This window comes from Osmerus eperlanus, chromosome 21, assembly GCF_963692335.1.
Source record: "Osmerus eperlanus chromosome 21, fOsmEpe2.1, whole genome shotgun sequence".
NCBI classification, from domain to species: domain Eukaryota; kingdom Metazoa; phylum Chordata; class Actinopteri; order Osmeriformes; family Osmeridae; genus Osmerus; species Osmerus eperlanus.
In genome coordinates this window covers 12,696,288-12,716,037 of record NC_085038.1, presented here as the reverse complement: position 1 = coordinate 12,716,037, position 19,750 = coordinate 12,696,288, and the positions used below count along the sequence as shown (strand labels likewise).

The 19,750-nt window shown below is 46.5% G+C and overlaps 1 protein-coding gene across 6 annotated transcripts in view; it reads left to right on the top strand.

The window, feature by feature from the left end:
* kif13ba (kinesin family member 13Ba) overlaps positions 1-19,750 on the top strand; it is a 50,217-nt gene that overhangs the window by 16,813 nt on the left and 13,654 nt on the right. For all 6 annotated transcript variants that reach the window (XM_062447480.1, XM_062447482.1, XM_062447481.1 and 3 more), the window contains 22 exons: positions 2,605-2,617; positions 2,954-3,014; positions 3,832-3,924; positions 4,047-4,227; positions 4,620-4,707; positions 9,957-10,091; positions 13,176-13,288; positions 14,233-14,344; positions 14,506-14,718; positions 15,216-15,326; positions 15,437-15,571; positions 15,855-15,985; positions 16,127-16,213; positions 16,565-16,758; positions 17,243-17,379; positions 17,703-17,830; positions 17,914-18,076; positions 18,211-18,357; positions 18,479-18,628; positions 18,883-19,008; positions 19,165-19,338; positions 19,434-19,591. In XM_062447480.1, the coding sequence (XP_062303464.1) occupies positions 2,605-2,617; positions 2,954-3,014; positions 3,832-3,924; positions 4,047-4,227; positions 4,620-4,707; positions 9,957-10,091; positions 13,176-13,288; positions 14,233-14,344; positions 14,506-14,718; positions 15,216-15,326; positions 15,437-15,571; positions 15,855-15,985; positions 16,127-16,213; positions 16,565-16,758; positions 17,243-17,379; positions 17,703-17,830; positions 17,914-18,076; positions 18,211-18,357; positions 18,479-18,628; positions 18,883-19,008; positions 19,165-19,338; positions 19,434-19,591 (2,850 nt within the window). The remainder of the gene's footprint in view (positions 1-2,604; positions 2,618-2,953; positions 3,015-3,831; positions 3,925-4,046; positions 4,228-4,619; positions 4,708-9,956; positions 10,092-13,175; positions 13,289-14,232; positions 14,345-14,505; positions 14,719-15,215; positions 15,327-15,436; positions 15,572-15,854; positions 15,986-16,126; positions 16,214-16,564; positions 16,759-17,242; positions 17,380-17,702; positions 17,831-17,913; positions 18,077-18,210; positions 18,358-18,478; positions 18,629-18,882; positions 19,009-19,164; positions 19,339-19,433; positions 19,592-19,750) is intronic.

Below are 19,750 nucleotides of genomic sequence, written 5' to 3'. Positions count from 1 at the left end.
CCTGATGTGACTTATATTACAACAGAATCTGATGGCAGTTCAGTGATAAATGCTATTTGTGTAATGTTAATATCGCTTGATTAACAGACTTCCATTTACCCTTCCTGTGATCAAGGACATTTTCTAAATTTCCAGATGATACGTTTTGGGATCATTAACCCACCCTGAGGTGAAGTAGCGGTAGGCTTCAGTGAGAGGGATTGTGGACGGGGTAAATGTAGATGTCAGCAAACGTCAAATTTGGCAGGTTTTTACTGCACTTTAGTGGAGTAAGCAGTTCACTTGACATTAAATAAGGATCGAAACCTAAAGTATCTATTTTCTTTAAATACCGTTGCTTTTCGTCGGTGGTAAGGTGTGCTACTTTCGTGTGCGACATCATTCATTCTCACTGAGAAGACCCGAGGAGAGGCTGCGAATTGGTCCTAAAGATGGCGGCCGCAACAAAAAAGTCACGTGACAGAAACCCATGAATACATATTAAAAAAAATTGTATATATACACATATTTTCTATATATATATATATATATATGTATGTATATGTATATATATATATATATATGTATATATACACACACACATATATTTATTTCCCCCCCGCCCCTATTATGCACACTAATGCCACATGACATGCAGCTCAAGCCTCAACCAACACAATGATGAAGTGCCCAGCAGTCCTCCAGGTTACTCTGACATCGTCCATGAGATGCTGTTCTGTATCCAGTCTCATGTTCTCACACACAACTTGACCAGCCCTACTGACTGGTGAACTGACTGTCTCCAGGCTCAGCCCTCCACTGACACACACACACACACACACGGTTACAGCTATATGGATGTGACAAATGAAGCTTGCGCAAGTTCAGTCAGGCAAGACCGATCTCTGCACTCGGGCTTAATCGTAGTGTACACTTCTCACTCCCCCCGCTAAGAACGCCCTACCTTCCCCCCGTTCCCTGGACGGGCGGTCACTAGGGTTCAGGTCGATTAGCGCTCCCGCTATCAATTAATGGTGTCACATGATCCGTGCCTTTAAATATGATTCTCTCCCTATGTAGTTTGTCCATGCTATCAAGTGCGCGACCCTCCACCACCCCGTCGCCGCCCGGTTCCTGTCTCAGTCTTCGGCTCGATTGGTCGTCGGCTACCGCCACCAGTGTCTGGACTCCGTGGGGGATTCTTCTTCGGGCGTTGGGCAGGCGCCCTTTGATCTATATAATTCCCTGTGGGGTTCAAGCTCTAAACACCATAGTACATTTATTAGTCTGTAATAAACATCTTTCACTCATCCCAGGTCTCTCCTGATTGAACTCACGGATGTCACTTGAATGGATGTGACAACACACAGGCCCATGCATCCACACACATTTTCACAAGCCGTACAGAAACATACACACCATCTCTCTCTTTGTCTCACAGACATACACCCTGTGGATCTTCTTGTTACTATGGTGTGTGGGATTTCAAGTTGATGGCTAATGACAGGACCAGCCTGGGGGGACTGTAGACCTCCTCTCACCATCCCTAATTTTTTCCCTCTCCATCCCTCCTCCTTCTCTTCTCCATCCCTCCTTTTCTTATCTGTCCATACCATCAGCCTGTATCTGTCCCTCCATCCCTCAGCCTGTCTGCCTCTCCTCTTCCTCCTCTAAAAGGCTGTCCTTACTTGACTGGCTGAGCAGAGACATTGGTGCTTCGGTGTCTCGATTGGGTCGCAAATGTCCTTTTATACTTGTGAGTGTATCGGCTAGGCCTGTGTGTGGTCATTTTTAAGCGTGTAGAATGATGTGCAGAAGGCAGAAGTAACCTGGCAATAATTAGGTTTTCTAATGGTAAAGAAAGGTTATTGAGGACATACAGGATGTTTTAGGTAGGGCCTCTTGCTGTCGGTCTGTGTAAGAGGTCTCATCATGTTTTTGTGAATGTAGGCATTGTAGAAATACTGCTCTGTCTTTCTCTCTCTCTCGCTCACTGCCTCTCTCCCACGGTCTCCATGTAATGTTTATATAGGTCATTGTGTTCATGCAGTCTTGTGCAAAGCTATTGCTCAGCCTAGGGTAGATAAGACTCCAATGCATATTTACCCTGCTCTCTATCCCTCTCTGCCTACTTCTCTCTCTCTCTCTCTCTCATTGGCTGATGCAGTGTTTGTGTTCGGGTCCACTGAGCAAAGTCCAACTGATGACATGAGCAGGGAGGGAGAGAAAGAGAAAGGAAGAGACTTTGTATCTCCATTGATCGCATTGTCTCACTGCCTTTTCTCTTTCCTCACTCTCTCCCCCTTTCTTACCCTCTTTCTCCCTCCTCAGTTCTCTTCCTCACTCTCTCTTCATACCAGGTCCTGGCTTCCTCATTCTATTCTCTTTTTAGAAATGCCCATAGATATCTATCAGTGTGTATTTCTAGTCTAAATGGAGCCCATTGTATTCTTCATGATCTATGGGTCTTCTCTCTGTACACAGAATAGAAGGATTTGGTGGTTTAGACTCAACTAGTGATGTTACATGGTTTGCTGGTGAACATGTTGTCATCTCTCTCTTCCGTCTTTCTTTTTCTCTCTCCATGACCTCTCCTGTGACCCCTGTGAACTTTGACCTTGCTAGGAGCCAGTCCAAGGTAACTCACATCGCAACGGTGTCTCAGATTGTCTCATCTTCATCAGTACATGGTCATTGTCCAGATTACTATATCGTCGAGTCAAACAACAAAGCTTTTAGATGCATTACAAATATCTTAGTAACAGCCTGCATATCTAAGTAACCGTATGTTGACCATGTGCTTTTACAGCTTGTTTATCAACACTTCTGTTGATGTTCCAGTCTGTAGACAGTTTAATTGGGATGTGCCATGTTTGTCTTTATTTTATGTCTCAGTCTCTTTCTCTCTGACACTTACTTTCTCTCCGTCTTCCCTTTCTTCCACTTCACTTCTCCACATTCTTTCCTCCCTCAGGTGTTTGCCTATGACTACTGTTTCTGGTCCATGGATGAGTCGGAGAAGGACAAGTTTGCCGGTCAGTCAGTCAACCATCACTGTCTCCACTAGGGATGCTCATAATTAACCGTGTAGCCATTAACCGACAATACGAATGTTTACCGGTTAATATTATCGGTTAAACAGTGTTGTCAATTTAGCAACCATGTCGCTAGATTTTGCAACTGTTCACCATCCATAGTCAAAGGTTTTATCTAGCAACTTTCTGCTTCTTCATTTTCGTTGTTGAGCAGCAGCAAAATAACTAATTGTACTTCCGTGTTGTTTTAGCCGCCAATCATGTAGGTACAGCTAGCTCTCTCGGATTCAATGTGCTTTCGTTTTTGTTAATTTGTTTTTGTTCTGTTTATGCTGCTATATAAAATTCAACCATTTATGGGGGAAAAAAACATTTGTTGTATTGGTCTTTTTGCAATGGGTCACAGACTCTCCATTCTACCTTTTTGAATCTTGTCGGTTAACGGTTAAGGGTCGTTAACGAGCGTCTGTTACCCCCCCGTACAGTTGTTTTAATGTTTCCCCATCCTCCTGCTCTTCCTGCTCATCCATCTCTTCTTCCTCCCTTTCTTTTCTGTTTTGAATCACTTACGGATTCATGTTTGTAGTTATCAGATATACAAAGTACAGATTTTATTTGTATAGTCCTTTTTTTACAAGCAATGTCACATTTGCCCATAGAACTGCCTCTCAACCAACCTAAACCCTAAAGGAAAACAAGGAAAAACTCCCAGTAAAAAATTGAAGAAACCTTGGCAGGAGCAATTTGGTGAGGGATCCCAGAGACGGTTGTTGTCACAGTCGTGAGAGATAGCTTGTGTTGTGCTCTGTGGTTGCAGGTCAAGATGTGGTGTTCCAGTGCCTTGGAGAGAGTCTTCTACACAACGCCTTCCAGGGCTACAACGCCTGCATCTTTGCCTATGGACAGACCGGTACTGCATCCTCCTATAGTCATGTCCTTCAATTGGCCACACCATCACTACTTCCCATTGGCTGTCTCTTTTTCGCTCCTTCTGTGTCATTCCCTCTCGTCTTTTACCATTGTGTCCCTCAGGTTCGGGGAAGTCTTTCACCATGATGGGGTCTGTGGACCAGCCCGGCCTCATCCCTCGTCTGTGTAGTTCCCTGTTTGAGAGGACCCTGCTGGAGCAGAGGGAGGAGGAGAGCTTCACTGTGGAGGTCTCCTACATGGAGATCTACAACGAGAAGGTCCGGGACCTCCTCGACCCCAAGGGGTAGGACCTCTGACCTTTGACCCACAACTGCCTCCTCTTTGCTTGATTTTATGCTTTTTTTTTTCTTCCTTGTTTGGTATGTACTTCCTGATCCAGCTAGGTGGATTACATGTGAGATGTTCCTCTTAGAACAGAACAGAAAACATTCTATGTCTCCCTGGTTACCACAGTCTGTCCTTTGGGAAATTACAATTAAAAAGGCACTTTTTACAACACATACACACTGGGGTGTGCTACCAAGGAACCCCTGCCCATTATCTACACATGACCCCTTTGACCTGTGTAAAACAGCCAGTAAAACATCTGACTGCCATATGGGCTTGGTATGGCAGGCTGCACGCTAGAGGAGCAGACTGAACACAGCTGTGTGTGTGTGTGTGTGTGTCGCGCAGGAGTAGACAGGCCCTAAGAGTGAGGGAACACAAGGTGCTGGGGCCCTATGTGGATGGACTGTCACGTCTGGCTGTTGCTAGCTACAAGGTAGTTAACACCCCCACACACAGTCACGGTCACAACCATACACCTTCACTCTCATACACACTGAACCTTATTGGAATGTGTATCTAATGCTGTGTTCACACCGAAAAGCGTTACTCGCGCAATTGACCGCGGAATCATTTATGTTTATTCGCGCGATTCGCCTTTCTCTTTGGGAGTTAATCGTTTTATTTTATTGTCAACCATGACAATATGAAATTAAACTACTAATGAAACTACTATAAACAAATACGAAGTAGTGTGGTATAGCAGAGGATGCCCACAGACGGCTACAATACTCTTGCCCTCCATTTCTTCTTAAACATCAGTGACATCTCAACATTGATAAGCTTTTGCAACACACCATCCCGCAAATTTCTCACTTGAGTTGAAAATGTTCGTGTTCATCGCGTCATTCGCATCACCCGGTGAGAATTTGCGTGTTTGCATTAACGTTATACTAGTGCACAGTGCCCGTGATGCAGTCGGTGATTAAGATGTCAGTAAAACCAGAGCTGCCAACTCTCACGGTTTTGCCGTGTGACACACGCATTTAAACAATTTCTCACGCTCTCACGCCACACCTTGTATATCTCACGGTGAAAAGGCAACGCCAAAGAAGTAGCCAAGCTAACGTTGTAAACAGTAGTAAACAAAGCCCTCTACAAGTGAATACGGGCGCATTGAAGATAACATGTAAATTCCGATTGCGTCAGTGATTTTTTTGGCCCTATTTGTATGTGTATCTAAAGGCTGGTTAAGCACTGTAGGGAGGAGAAGTTGGACAGTTTTTGTCTCGTTCCAGTGATTGGCACACCTGGGAGATGGCGTCGGATATTTTTAGTCCTAGCACACGCCAGATGCGTTATATGCGTTAGCATGTTAGATGTATTTCCACTCACATACCCCACAACTGCTGAACAATGCCGACACACAGTGCTGGTCTTATCCACCACTCTCTCGCCTGTCCTACTGTAACTGAATGGGAAACAGAAGTTTTGCTAAACTTGCGATCTTAAAGAGGCCGGCGGGTCCTCTATCTCTCGTGGGTCGCCACCACTCGCCATACTCGTCCTTACTGCTGCTAGCTATCTCTGGCTGTGTCTACTACCGCACACTTTACTAAGTACACTGCAATACAGTGCACTGCAAAACAGTGAACTTACATCTGTAGTGCACTCCGTCGCTGAGTAGTGCTGTCTCAAATGGAACACTTAAGTTAACCACTTGGCGGGAAGTGACGGATGCAAATCTGATTGTGACACCCGCGAATCTAAGGCGGAAGTGACGGACTCAAATCTGCTCGCGAGTCATTTCGTCCGCCATTATTTTAGAAATGAAATGAAAAGCTGCCGAAAGGGCTCCTCTTCCGTTACGTAGCCAATATGGCGCCCGTTTAGGGCGAGTAGTGTCCATCGTTGTACACTGCATTTTTTGACCGTTTGCAGTGCCTTGAATTCTGCTGGTTTTGTGAGTGTAAGCGCCCTAAGCACTAAAAGTCAGTGCTTGAAGTGCACAAGTGCGCGGTTGTAGACACAGCCACTGACTCACGGCGGTGCTAGAGCTTCAGAGCTAAAGCGGGGCAACAGATTAGGTGTCCCTAAAGAACAGTAGTTCCGCATTACATTCATGAATTTGCACGCAAGTTTTATTTATTTTTATACCGTGTATTCTCCGTGTAATTTCATGCACTGAACCGTGACGCCCGTACCGTTTAGGTTCAATACGAATACCGTTCCACCCCTAATAGATAGTGCATAGTGCCCATGATAAAATTGGTGACACACACTCTGGCATTACAGATAGTGCAGTGCCCGGGATGCAGTTGTGATGACATTTCTTCTCAGTGGTTCAGGCGGGAGGACTCTACATTATTGTAATACTTGAATTTGGCATATGGTTGTGCTCGCAGCGGCTCCCTGCCACACCCAACCGAGACACCGTCTTGACATCCGGGTAGAGAGCAGCGAACGCATTCCACTTGAGAAAGAAGAACAGACAAAGGGTGGAGGCAGCGGCGTAACAATGACTTGGCGGGCCTGAGTGCAGATCTCACCAACGGGCCCCTTAACCGACCTATCGTCGGCGAAATTATTGAGTGTTGAGCTATAGTCAAAAAATAAAAAAATACTGTCATTTTAATGGTGAATGTTTGATTTTATTTTACGTTTAGCCTATCTAGGTTTACATTTAGTCATTTAGCAGACGCTCTTATCCAGAGCGACTTACAGTAAGTACAGGGACATACCCCCCGAGGCAAGTAGGGTGAAGTGCCTTGCCCAAGGACACAACGTCATTTGGCACAGCCGGGAATCGAACTGGCAACCTTCTGATTACTAGCCCAACTCCCTAACCGCTCAGCCACCTGACTCCCTAGGTTTAGCTATTTTCCGACTACATCCTGTTTACAATAGCCTATCTAACCTGTCTGCTGCCTTAGCCTATAGGCCTATACGTGCATGTTATAAATCTAAATGCATTCAATTAGGCTATACCAGACAGTAAACGTTATGTGATTAGCCTACCCTGGTGGCCGAGTTTCACACTCATTGCTGTTGGGCTGGGGGTCAGACGTAGCGTCCTCTTGAACACTCTTTGCCACAAATCCAAATGAAGATACTTTTGCCAGCTTTGCCACCCTTTCATCCTGCTCTTTGCGTTCTTGCCGCTTCCTGCAGCCACTTTTGTGTTTGAAGGGCATGGGGTAGCCTACTTATCGCTTACTCAACACGCAACGCAATGCAACATAACACAACAGGATGGGAAACAATCGCAACATGTGTGGGTGGGCGGGCTATAGAATCTTTGACAACAATATTGCCATTTTTCTATGGCAATATTACTTAATAAAAACGAGATTAGTTTCATTCAGCAAACGGCAAATGAAGTAAAATGAATTATTTGCTGTTGTTAAGCCTATTGTTAAAATGTTTATTGGGCAGGTGATAGCTCATAATTATGAATAACTGACACCATAATTGAGAAATGTTTGCGAATTGATGGGACTGGATCATATGTACTTCTTCCGAAGTTTTGAGCGTAGCGAGGGACCCGCTCAGTTCTCCAATGTGAAAGCAGATGCTTTGGCCTGTAAGGTTGTTTCACTTCTACGATGAGATCGAGGACGGGCCCCCTTTTGCCACGGGCCCTAGTGCAGCTGCACTCCCTATAGTTACGCCACTGGGTGGAAGCCGGGGAGGCGGAGGCCGCAGAAAGACTGAGAGCGTCTGTGTCGCACTAGCAATGCAAGTGCCTGGATCCCTGCTATATACCCCGCCCTATTAGGGAGGTGTTCCCAGACGTGTGATATGACGAGTTGCTAATGACGCGCTAGGTCTCAGTCCCCTGCATGAACCAGCTCCGCTTGATTTTGGTACCTATATTTCTCAGATCACAATTGAAATTCTCTGTCATTTCTGAAGTACTTGTTCGACCTCCACATCTATTCTAGTCAAATTGCCAATGCTGTGGTAGCCTACATTCATGCAAATGATTATGTAGTCTTCATTTGTCTGCTTTTTCTACGTTATAAATTGCTTATGTTATGTTACTATATTGGTTCTCTCAGTAGCGGAGATAGCGTGGGTGCATGGGTGCGGCCGCCCCAGGGCCCCGTGCCAGTCAGGGGGCCCCCAAACGCCGCCGATCTTGCGTCACGTTACGAGAAAGGGGCCCTCGCTTAGTGACACAATGCAGATAATTAGCTGAAAGAAGCTAACTACGGCTTCTGATCTCGCGCTACCACATTCCGTTAATCCAGCTCTTTTTATCAAACGTAACAGTTACGTAACAGTCACTTAACTCATGGCTATGGTAAACCAGCACAACAATAACAATTGCCAGGCAACAAAACGCAACATTCAGTGCCGAACAAAGTTTCAGCCGGCTACGTCTCATTAAGACATAGCCTACTTGCGTTCGTGCATGGATGAGGCCAGACTGTCAAATCTCACCTTTCTGTGTGTGGAGCGGGACATAGCCTACATATTGACAAGGACAAAGTGGTTGGCAAATTTTCCACCATGAAGGAGGAGGATGAAGATTTAATAAGGGATATGTGTATAGTTGTTAGATTTATTTGTTCTGGAGGATCGTTAAGCAGACAACAAAATTGTAAGAAATACTGTGGCACTGATTGAGCGCACTTGGCCTGTTCAGCACCATCGCTGTCAATCAGCTGTTGCTGTGGTGTTGAAAATATTTTATTTGACTGGTAAACTTTTTTCACTTGCATGGTTCAAGTTCTTTGGAGACTACTCCTGAACGTGCCTTCGATGCACGTGTCCTAGGATGTAAGCGCACACAGCTAAAAATGGTCTTGAGCTGGATCTTTAAACTGAGGAGGAAGAAAGGATCTCTGTGAGATCACACTCTCACACACATTAACATCGCTGTCAATCAGCTGTTGCTGTGGTGTTGAAAATATTTTACTTGACTGGTAAACTTTTTTCTTTGTTCGTCAATACAAACTTGTCAACAAATGTGGCTTTTCTTTGTGTCTTATTTGACATATAGGCTTACTAGGCTGAACAAGTGACACATTATAACATATGCATTCATCAGATATTTTACCGTTTTTTTTAACGGTTTTAATTTTAAAATGACTTGGTAGCAGAGGGCCCCATGATGAAGCTCTGCCCCCACTGCACTGAAAGTCTAGCTCCGCCCCTCTGTTAAATAGTCTTACCAGCACAAACATCTAAACATTTAGTTAATAACAGAAGTCATTACATGTACAATGGTTGAGACAGTTGTCATAATTGTATGCCTAATTCACCATACAGTGCTTGTACATTTGCAATGTGCAGGCACTTTTGACATCAGTAAACACATTCATTTATGTTACAAAATTAACTAATCTATACTGAAAGCGAATCCACTTTATATTGTCATACTGTTCTCTAGCCAAGCCATTTGAGAGCAGCTGAATATCGGTTGTAAAAGTGAATTTGCTTCTAAATAACGAAACAGAATTTCCCTATTTTCCGTACTACGCTTAGTTTCATTTCAACTCGCTGCAGACCTAAGGACCAATCAAAGTGAAGGGGCTGGGACACAGAGAGAAAGCCAAACTGGCGGCAAATTGTTTTGTCAATATTTTTCATAATTTGATTTGAAATAGACTCCATTTGTCTCCTTTTTAATCACTTATGACTCTGGTCCTCACTGCCTGTCTCTCCATCTCTCTTCCTGGCTCTCCTGTATCTCTTCTCTCCTGTCTGTCCTCTTTCTGTTCCTGTTTCCCCGTCTAGGACATAGAGTCTCTGATGTCTGAAGGAAACAAGTCTCGTACGGTTGCAGCGACCAACATGAACGAGGAGAGCAGCAGATCTCATGCCGTCTTCAACATCATCCTCACACATACACTCAAAGATCTGCAGTCTGGGGTAAGGGAAATGCGCACACACATACAAATATGTGTAAATATGCGTGTGTGCGCCCTCTGCAGGCCAAGTCTTATCACTTTACATCAAAGCCCTCCACCCCTGCCCACCACCACAACCACACACACATTTATGTCCCAGATTCACGAGTCAGCTCTAGTTGCAGCCCTCATTTCCACTGCAGTGGAACCAACCTTGTCTCCTGGAAAACCTGTAAATAAGTGATGGCCTGGTGTGTGTGTGTGTGGGTGTGTGGGTGTGTGGGTGTGTGGGTGTGTGGGTGTGGGTCAGCCTGCTTTTTTTCTCCTGGTCAGGGGCCTGGTCATCCAACCCTGCTTCTGTGTGTTTGGCTATAGGCCAAACACACACACAATAAATAATGTAACTCTGGTAGACATGATCGCCTCATCAGTTCAAACAAGGACATCTTTCTGGGAGTTCTGGCTATCTTATTGAATATGGCTGCTGGCTGACTGATTGGACCTGCCCTTGACTGGAACGTTTCTGCTGCATGAGAAGGCTTTTGTTTTATCATCTGAAATAGATGATACAATAGATAATTGTTGCATGGTTCAAGTTCTTTGGAGACTACTCCTGAACGTGCCTTCGATGCACGTGTCCAAGGATGTAAGCGCACACAGCTAAAAATGGTCTTGAGCTGGATCATTTAAACTGAGGAGGAAGAAAGGATCTCTGTGAGATCACACTCTCACACACATTAACTAAAACACACACACGCACACACTGAGAAAAAAGACAAGGCACTGGATTGAGTTGCTTTCGCCAAGATTTGCATGTCTACATGGAAGTGTTCATGCAAACACGTTTGTTTTAATTTCATCCACCTTGCTTTTTAACCCCCCTTTCTCATCCCTGTCTCTGTCTGTCTCTCTCTCACAAGGGCAGTCTTTGTTTTTATAGCACACTGTAATCTGCCTTCCCCATTCCCACTCAGCATGACCCCATGACATACTGTATGAGCCCATGCATACACACACTCCCACATGCACACTCACACACATACTCCTCCATACACACAATGTCGCACACATACTTCAGCCTTCACCCCTCCTCATTCTGTTGAGCTTCTATTACTCCCAATCCCTCTGTATGTATCCCATCCCCAGATACTGGCCTCCATGTTTGCTCTTCCTCTGTATTTCTTTGCTCTATGATGCATTCGCTCATGCCGTCTCTGTCCCACCACTGATAATTTTTTTTTTTTTTACGTTTTTTTTCCCTGAAGTGACCACAGTCTCTCTTTCTCTCTCTCACTTTGCATGTCCTCCTCTCCCCCTTTCATGTCCTCCCTCCATCTCTGTCCAGCTGCTTTTCTTAACACACACACTTATGCATGCATTTGCAGGGACGTAGCTGTCCTCTCTTCTTGGATCCCTCCTTCATTCTTTCCTCCCCCTCTTCTCCTTACTTTGCACTTCCTCTTCCCCTCTCCTCTTCTCCTGGTCAGTGGAGGCCCCACCCCTGCAGCTGACAGTGTAATCACAAGGACAATAGAGGCTTGTTACTGCTGCGATGTGTGTGTGTGTGTGTGTGAGCATATTTAAGTGTGTGTGACCCCGAGTGTGTATGTCGTGTTTCCCTTTTGTCTTTGCTTCCCATAGGAATGTCCAACAGAGTTTGGCTAATGTGTCCTTTCATTTTCATCAGGCTCTCTGATAGGCCGGCTAGGAAAACAGGATTATGTGATTGGCCCAAGGAAACTCACATCAATGTAATTCTGAATTAGTCATGACCAGGGGCCTGTTCCATAAAGGCCGCTCAAAAAATATCAGATTAAAGTCCCAAACCTGACTTGAATGAACCTAACAAGTCAGTTGGGGCTAAAGCGGTTCCAGAAAGGACAATTCTAGTTCATGCAATCTGATTAATTCAAGTCAGATTCAAGTAGTCAAGATAATTGTGGATGCACCATATTCTTAAGCAGCCCGAGAAGTGGAACATGGATCATATAGATCCACCATGGCAAAACGCAATGTTCACGACCACGTGTCTTCTTCTGAATGTCATCTTTAAGCCGTGTACTATGACACCTCATCCACCACCTCATCAAAATAAAATGACATGCCATGATTGACATGAACGATACGTAGATTAAAATCCTTTTATAGACCTTTACTTCATTGATTACAAAAACCATAGGCCCACTAAACACATCTACGTTGACTTTTCTTTCATGTAGCCTACAATTAACCAATAATAACTTTTTAACATGGTTTTTGTATTTCTTTATGTTAAGTAAAACGTAGGCTATGTAGGTTTGTATCATTCTAAAATCATTGTTCATCAGTGTTTAATGCATTAGCCTAAATGTTTTATTTATTGAAGTTTATTTTATATAAATGTCAATCTTTTACCGATAGTGGTTAAAAATGGTTCAACATGGCACAGGTTACAGGAACGTCTGGTTAAGCACCAACACGGGCCAAGCCTGACAGTTAACCTGTCCCGGACGAGGTTCGTTTCGCAGCATAGCTGGCCAGTGGCCATAGTAACTGAGTTCGAACTACATTAAACTGGCTTTATGGAACCAAATCAACTGGAAATGAGTCCGACTAACTGACACAGGCCTGGCTTATTCGGTAAACTCGCTTTATGGAAGAAGCCTCCGGATTGGGTGAATTAATGTCAAAGTAAAACTGGACAAAACGTTTGTGCCATACATTAGCCCAGTAGCTCCAGTTCTCAACATAACTCAGTACACCAAATGTTTCTGTTTTTGGGGAACTATGCAAGGTTGAGTACAGTAGAAAAGAGGATGTTTTTGAAACAGAAAAATCCGCTTGTATGTCTGGACTGTTTCGGTGGTTTATTTATTTAGGTTTCACTGGTGTTGTAGTTCTGTTATTGTTTCAAATCTGGTCTAGTGGACATAGGTCTCAATGGCTCCATCTCTCTCACTCAGTCTGTCTCTTAATAAGTTAAATCACATTAAATACGAGTTACTGTCATGGCAAACAGTGTTTGTATGGCCCAAACTGTAGTGTGAACTAACATCACAATACACATGACAATCTTGTTCTCTCTGTCCCTGCTTCCTTTCCTCCCTCCCTCTAATCCTCTCTGTAGACGAGTGGAGAGAAGGTGAGCAAGCTGAGTCTGGTGGACCTGGCTGGCAGTGAGAGAGCTGCCAAGACCGGAGCAGCAGGGGACAGACTGAAGGAAGGGAGCAACATCAACAAGTAGCCCCCCCCCCACACACACACACACACAGTTTTGTTGTCAGATTCAAGGTGTATACTCAGTGTTTCCTCTAGTATTTTTTAGCAGTGGGGGCAGGTCCGTCCGACCCCCCCCCCCCCCCCCCCCCAGCCGAAACAAAGTTCTAACCCTATATTTCGGAGCAGGTTAATGTAATAGCTAATGTCATATTTCACATACTTTCGTCCTATTTCCCCTAAAGCAATAAGGTTAGGCTACTTAAAGAGACCTTCCACTCATAAAGTATGTTCTAAATGGCATAAATGCTGCCAATTAATAATTGACGTAACAACGTATTGTAAATGGTCAGTAGCCTATCGATTAAGGTACTCGAAAGCATGTACACTGTCTGCTTCATTTGATCTTGATAGGCTAAGCATTCTGTAGCAAATAATAACAATAAACCCACTATTTATTAATTAAAGCTACTTCAACATAATAATGCACCTAAAATACAAACGTGAGCAAGGGCAGCAATCGCTATCGAATCAACAGATGTGCAATGTAGCTAGCAGGGGAAGAATACAAACAACGAAAATCACCAGTTAACTTAATTTAAATTTGCAAGAACTAGAGACTAATACAATAACAGGCTTAAATGAACTGACAACATAAGTTATACGACTTACAGTTCTCAAGGACGCACACACGCAATCTCAACTGCGGTGTGAAGCGTGTCCGTGCTATTCTACGACATGCACTCTAACAATCACTGCTGATAGACGGCCAAACATTTTGTACAGCCCTATTTCTGATACCGTGGCGGCAGAAATGTAGCCGTGGCGGGCCGCTAAATCAACATAGAGGAAACACTGGTATGCCTGCTCTGGACGAGGAGTATGTCAATTACCACACACACAATGACTCAAAGGGAACCCTAAAAGAGTGTTTTGAGAGTGTGTTTGAATTGGATTTGTGGTTTTAGGTCCCTGACCACACTGGGTTTGGTCATCTCTGCCCTGGCTGACCAGGGAGCAGGGAAGAACAAGACTAAGTTTGTTCCCTATAGAGACTCTGTACTCACTTGGCTACTAAAGGTAAGGAACACTTTCTCCTTTTTCTTCTTCTTTCTCTTACACACCAACTGTCCTGTTTCTCACATTTCTTCTGACCCACACCCATTCTTACCCATCTCTCTATACATTTATATGGTCTCTCACTCTTTCTCCCACACCAACTCTTAACCCTCCCTCAACAGGACAGTCTGGGCGGCAACAGCCGCACGGCGATGGTTGCTACTGTGAGCCCCGCGGCGGACAACTACGACGAGACACTGTCAACATTACGCTACGCCGACCGGGCTAAGAGCATTGTCAACCACGCTGTGGTCAACGAGGATCCCAACGCTCGCATCATCCGAGAGTTAAGGGAGGAGGTGGAGAAGCTGCGAGACCAGCTCACACAGGCAGAGGTGAGGGAAGGAAGGAAGGAAGGAAGGAAGGAAGGAAGGAAGGGAGGGGGAGTTAAGGAAATGAACACTAGTCTTTGAGTCAAAAGATGGAAAATAAGAGGAAAGGGTAGAAATTGAGAAATACCAGGAATGAAACACTGATCTCGCTCCTTCTGGTAGGGTGGACACATCATACAATTACATTTCAAATGTATGCATTATTTCCTATCTTGTTTATGTAACCTAATGGGTAGAACACAAACCTTTGACGTTAAAAACAAAAGAAATAAGCTTTTTATGCCTGTTTTTAGGGACCTAGATGGCACCAAGATGCTGTACAGTGTTCTATCTTGTAAACTTCACACAGTATTGAGACTCTAGTCTTTACTCATTTACTGACATTTCAGTTTGATTCAGTTTGATTACCTCGTGCTAGCATTAGAGGAATATTCGTTATTCTGCCATTGGCCTGCTTGGATGAAGAAAAGACAAAGTTCTATTGTCCACCTTACCTCCAGTCTATGAAGGCCCCAGAGCTAAAGGAACGTCTTGAGGAGTCTGAGAAGCTGATCCAGGAGATGACCGTCACTTGGGAGGAGAAACTCAGGAAGACTGAGGAGATTGCACAGGTTGCTTAGTCACACAAACGTATTCACTCATACGCACACGATATTCAAACAATACATATAATCAAATAAAAAACAACTGTCTTATTTTTCGTGTGTGTGTCTATTTCCAGGAGCGTCAGAAGCAGCTAGAGAGTCTGGGCATCTCTCTGCAGTCATCTGGCATCAAAGTAGGGGAGGACAAATGCTTCCTGGTCAACCTGAACGCTGACCCTGCCCTCAACGAGCTTCTGGTCTACTACCTGAAGGTAGGCCCATGCACTAAACGTGTACTGTGCGAAGTCATAGGAACCCAATATTTTTTTACATTAATATTGTCTTAACTGATTTTTTTTGTTTTCTGTATTTGTGTGCCAGTTTAGTCTTTGTCTTTTTATTTCATTACTTCCTAATTTTTTTTTGCTTTGCTTTTAATACGATTTTTTAATTTGTGCCTACTTTTGCACAATACTGTGTGTACATGCACACACTAATCAATGGGTTTTCTGGTGGTGTATGGCCTTGGTCCACTGTGTGTGCTTGCGTTCGCAGGAGCATACCAAGGTGGGTTCAGCTGACTCTCAGGACATTCAGCTGTGTGGGATGGGCATCCAGGCCGAACACTGCATCATTGACATCTCTGGTGACGCATCAGTGATCCTCACGCCCCATCGCAACTCCAGGTGCGCACATGTTCATCAACGTCATCATCAGGCTAGCCCCGCAGCCACCAGGACCAGACATCAGGATACCTGTCACCGACTCCCGATTTTCTTCTCCTGTGTGTTCCTGGACGTTGACATTGTCATGTGTTCTTCCGACAGGACTTGTGTCAACGGCTCCCCTGTCACCAGCCCTCTGCAGCTCCATCATGGAGATCGCATCCTGTGGGGGAACAACCACTTCTTCAGGTAGGAGGCTGGAGAAGGAGAGATGTGTGGAATGAGAAAGAGGGAGGGCAATGGGAAGGAGAACAAGGGACTGACCTAGAGAACGAGGGAGTGAGATGGTGAATGAGGGAGTGAGATGGTGAGCGAGCGAGGGAGTGAGATGGAGAACGAGGGAGTGAGATTTGTGAACGAGTGAGATGGTAAACGAGGGAGTGAAATGAAGTGAGATGGAGAACAAGAAGGGAGTGAGATGAAGAACGAGGGAGAGAGCTGACCATCTGGGATAGGTACCATGCTGCTCTGTCAGTGTAGCAGTGGACACTGACAATGTGACTGCGCTCATCCTCCCCGCTGGCTTCATTGCCTGTTCAGGATCAACCTGCCCAAGCGTCGGTCCAGGGCCGGGGGCGAGGAAGAGGATGGGGAGGGGGGACTGATGAAGAACAGCAGTAGCAGCGAACAGCTGGATGCAGATGGAGACTCCAACAGCGAGGTGTCCAGCGAAGTCAGCTTCTCCTACGAGTTCGCCCAGACCGAGGTTATGATGAAGGCCCTCGGCAACAATGGTGAGGAGAAAGGGATGGAGAGGGGAAGGGGTGAGGGGAGGTGGGAGGAGAGAGGGAAACGGTTGAGGCGAGGTGTGAGGAGAGGGAAATGGTTGAGGGGAGGAGTGAGGAGAGAGGGAAAGGGGTGAGGGAAGGTGGGAGAAGAGAGGAAAAGGGGTGAGGGGAGGTGGGAGAAGAGAGGAAAAGGGGTGAGGGGAGGTGGGAGAAGAGAGGAAAATGGGTGGGAGAAGGTAGGAGAAGAGAGGGAAAGGGTTGAGGGGAGGGAGGTGTGAGGAGAGAGAGGAAGTTGTAAGGAGAGAGATAAAGGACTGGAGGGGAGGTGTGAGGAGAGAGATATGAAGAGGGGGAAGGAGAGGGGAGAGGAACGACGAAGCAATAAAAGAAAACGGTATGGTGGAATGGGAATGTATATTGCAGCACTCTGTGATTGATTATCCACGCCTGAAAGAGGTCGCTCACGATCCTCTCTGCCCCCTGTGCTAAGACCCCATGCAGGCGGTGCTGCAGTCACTGGAAAGGCAGCATGAGGAGGAGAAACGCTCTGCGCTGGAGAGACAGAGGCTGATGTATGAGCAGGAGCTCCAGCAGCTACGCAGACGCCTACATCCGGGACAGGGACAGGTGGGCACCATGTTCTTCTGCTGTTGTTCTTCCTGTGTCCCTGCTGTGTCCCTCCTGTGTCCCTGCTGTGTCCCTCCTGTTGTTCTTCCTGTGTCCCTCCTGTGTCCCTGCTGTTGTTCTTCCTGTGTCCCTCCTGTGTCCCTCCTGTGTCCCTCCTGTGTCCCTCCTGTGTCCCTCCTGTGTCCCTCCTGTGTCCCTCCTGTGTCCCTCCTGTGTTCCTCCTGTGTCCCTCCTGTGTCCCTCTGCTGCTGTTCCTTTCCTAGTCTCCTGTTCACCTGTTTCCCTGTATGTTCACCAGTACCATGTTGCTGTGTAACCTCTAGGGTCAGGCAGGCCAGGGCCCAGCAGGCCAGCAGCAGCCGCAGTACCGCAGCCTGGAGAGGCTCAGCATGGGGGGCATGTCCAGCTCCCCCAGCGCCCAGAGCAGGCTGCGCCAGTGGAGCGAGGAGAGGTGTGTGTGTGGGGCAGTGGGCTTGTAATTTTGTCTGTGGTGTTTCTGATGATGATGCTGACAGTGGCGTTTGCGTGCCCCAGGGAGGCGGTGTTGACGCGGAGCCTGAGGAAGTTGAGGGAGCAGATTGTCAGAGCCAACCTGCTGGTCCAGGAGGCCGGCTTCATCGCTGAGGAGCTTGACAAACGCACCGAGTACAGAGTCACCCTGCAGATCCCTGCTGCCAACCTCAACGCCAACCGAAAGGTACACAAGCACACACACACACACACACAGAACCCATATCAACTTATGTAGTCGGTGCTTCGTGAATAGAAACTCACACAAAGCCTCGCAGAGGCACACAAACATTGTGTATCGCTTCCGCTCCATGTCTGCAGCGTGACGCGGTGCTGAGCGAGCCCGCGGTGCAGGTGAGGAGGAAGGGCAAGGGCAAGCAGATCTGGGCCCTGGAGAAGATGGAGAACCGGCTGGTGGACATGAAGGAGCTCTACCAGGAGTGGAAGGACTACGACGATGACAACCCTGTGAGTCAGTGGTGGGAGGGTGGCCGTGGTAAACGGACGGGGGAGAGTTTTCTAGGAGGCGGTGTTAACAACCGAGTTTTCCCGAATCTCTTGACCCTCTCTCTCTTTTTCTCCTGTCCAGGTGATGCGTTCCTACTTCAAGCGGGCCGATCCTTTCTTTGACGAGCAGGAGAACCACAGTCTGATAGGCGTGGCCAACGTCTTCCTGTCATGCCTCTTCTATGACGTCAAGCTTCAGTATGCAGTACCCATCATCAACCAGAAGGGGGAGGTATGGAGGCCAAGCTTGAGTGCTAGCATAAAGCACAGTGTAAATAATCAATCTACCCTGATCTGTGTGACGACAGTGTCACACAGCTCTGCATGCCCATAAAATTAGTCCCAGTATCCAGGTATGATGATGATGATGATGAATAGTAATAATACGTTTTATTTGGGGGATGCCTTTCAAAACACTCAAGGAAATCTTACATGATGATGATGGTGATGATGATGATGACGGGTGTGTTTGCCCTGGGCCGTCAGGTGGCAGGGCGTCTCCATGTGGAGGTGGTACGTGTAGGCGGGGGCTTTGAGGAGGGCATGGCTGGGGGGGATGACAGCGAGAGCAGCCCCGATGGCGAGGCTCAGGAACGCAAACTGGTCTGCATGGTAAGAGCCTCACACACACACACACACCAGATAATGCACACACACAGTCCTCTCTCTTCTAGTTCCACTGCATCTCTTGACTCCCTCGCCCCATATCTCGCTCTCTCTCACCATCCATGCCTCTTCCCCGTCTCTCCACCCCCCGTTCACTTTCAGATCAAGATCCTCCAGGCCACAGGTCTTCCCCAGTACCTGTCCAACTTTGTGTTCTGCCAGTACTCCTTCTGGGACCAATCAGAGCCCATCATCGTGGCGCCCGAAGTCGATCCCTTTGCCTCCTCCCCCAGCAGCAAGGATCCTCACTGCATGGTGGTCTTCGACAGCTGCAAGGTTACACATGCACACACGTTTCACACCCGCCACACACATGCCACGCACACACAAAAGCATAGTGACTCTTCCTTCCTTCCTCCTCCCCTCTACAGGAGCTGGCTGTGGCTGTGACAGAGGACTTCATTGAGTACCTGACCGAGGGGGCGGTGGCCATCGAGGTGTTTGGCCATAGACAGGCTGACCCAGGCAGGAACCCTGCGCTCTGGGACCTCAGCATCATCCAGGCCAAGACTCGCACGCTGAGAGACAGGTATGCCCGCGCACACACAGACATCTGCATGCTGAGCGACGAGAATGCACACACGCACTAACACACACTGTCCCTTAGTTTTTGTTGGACAAAGGCCAGCGTACTGTATCAGTGTTGCTGTGAGACCGCAGATAGATTGCGGCTAGTCTAGGTTGTTAT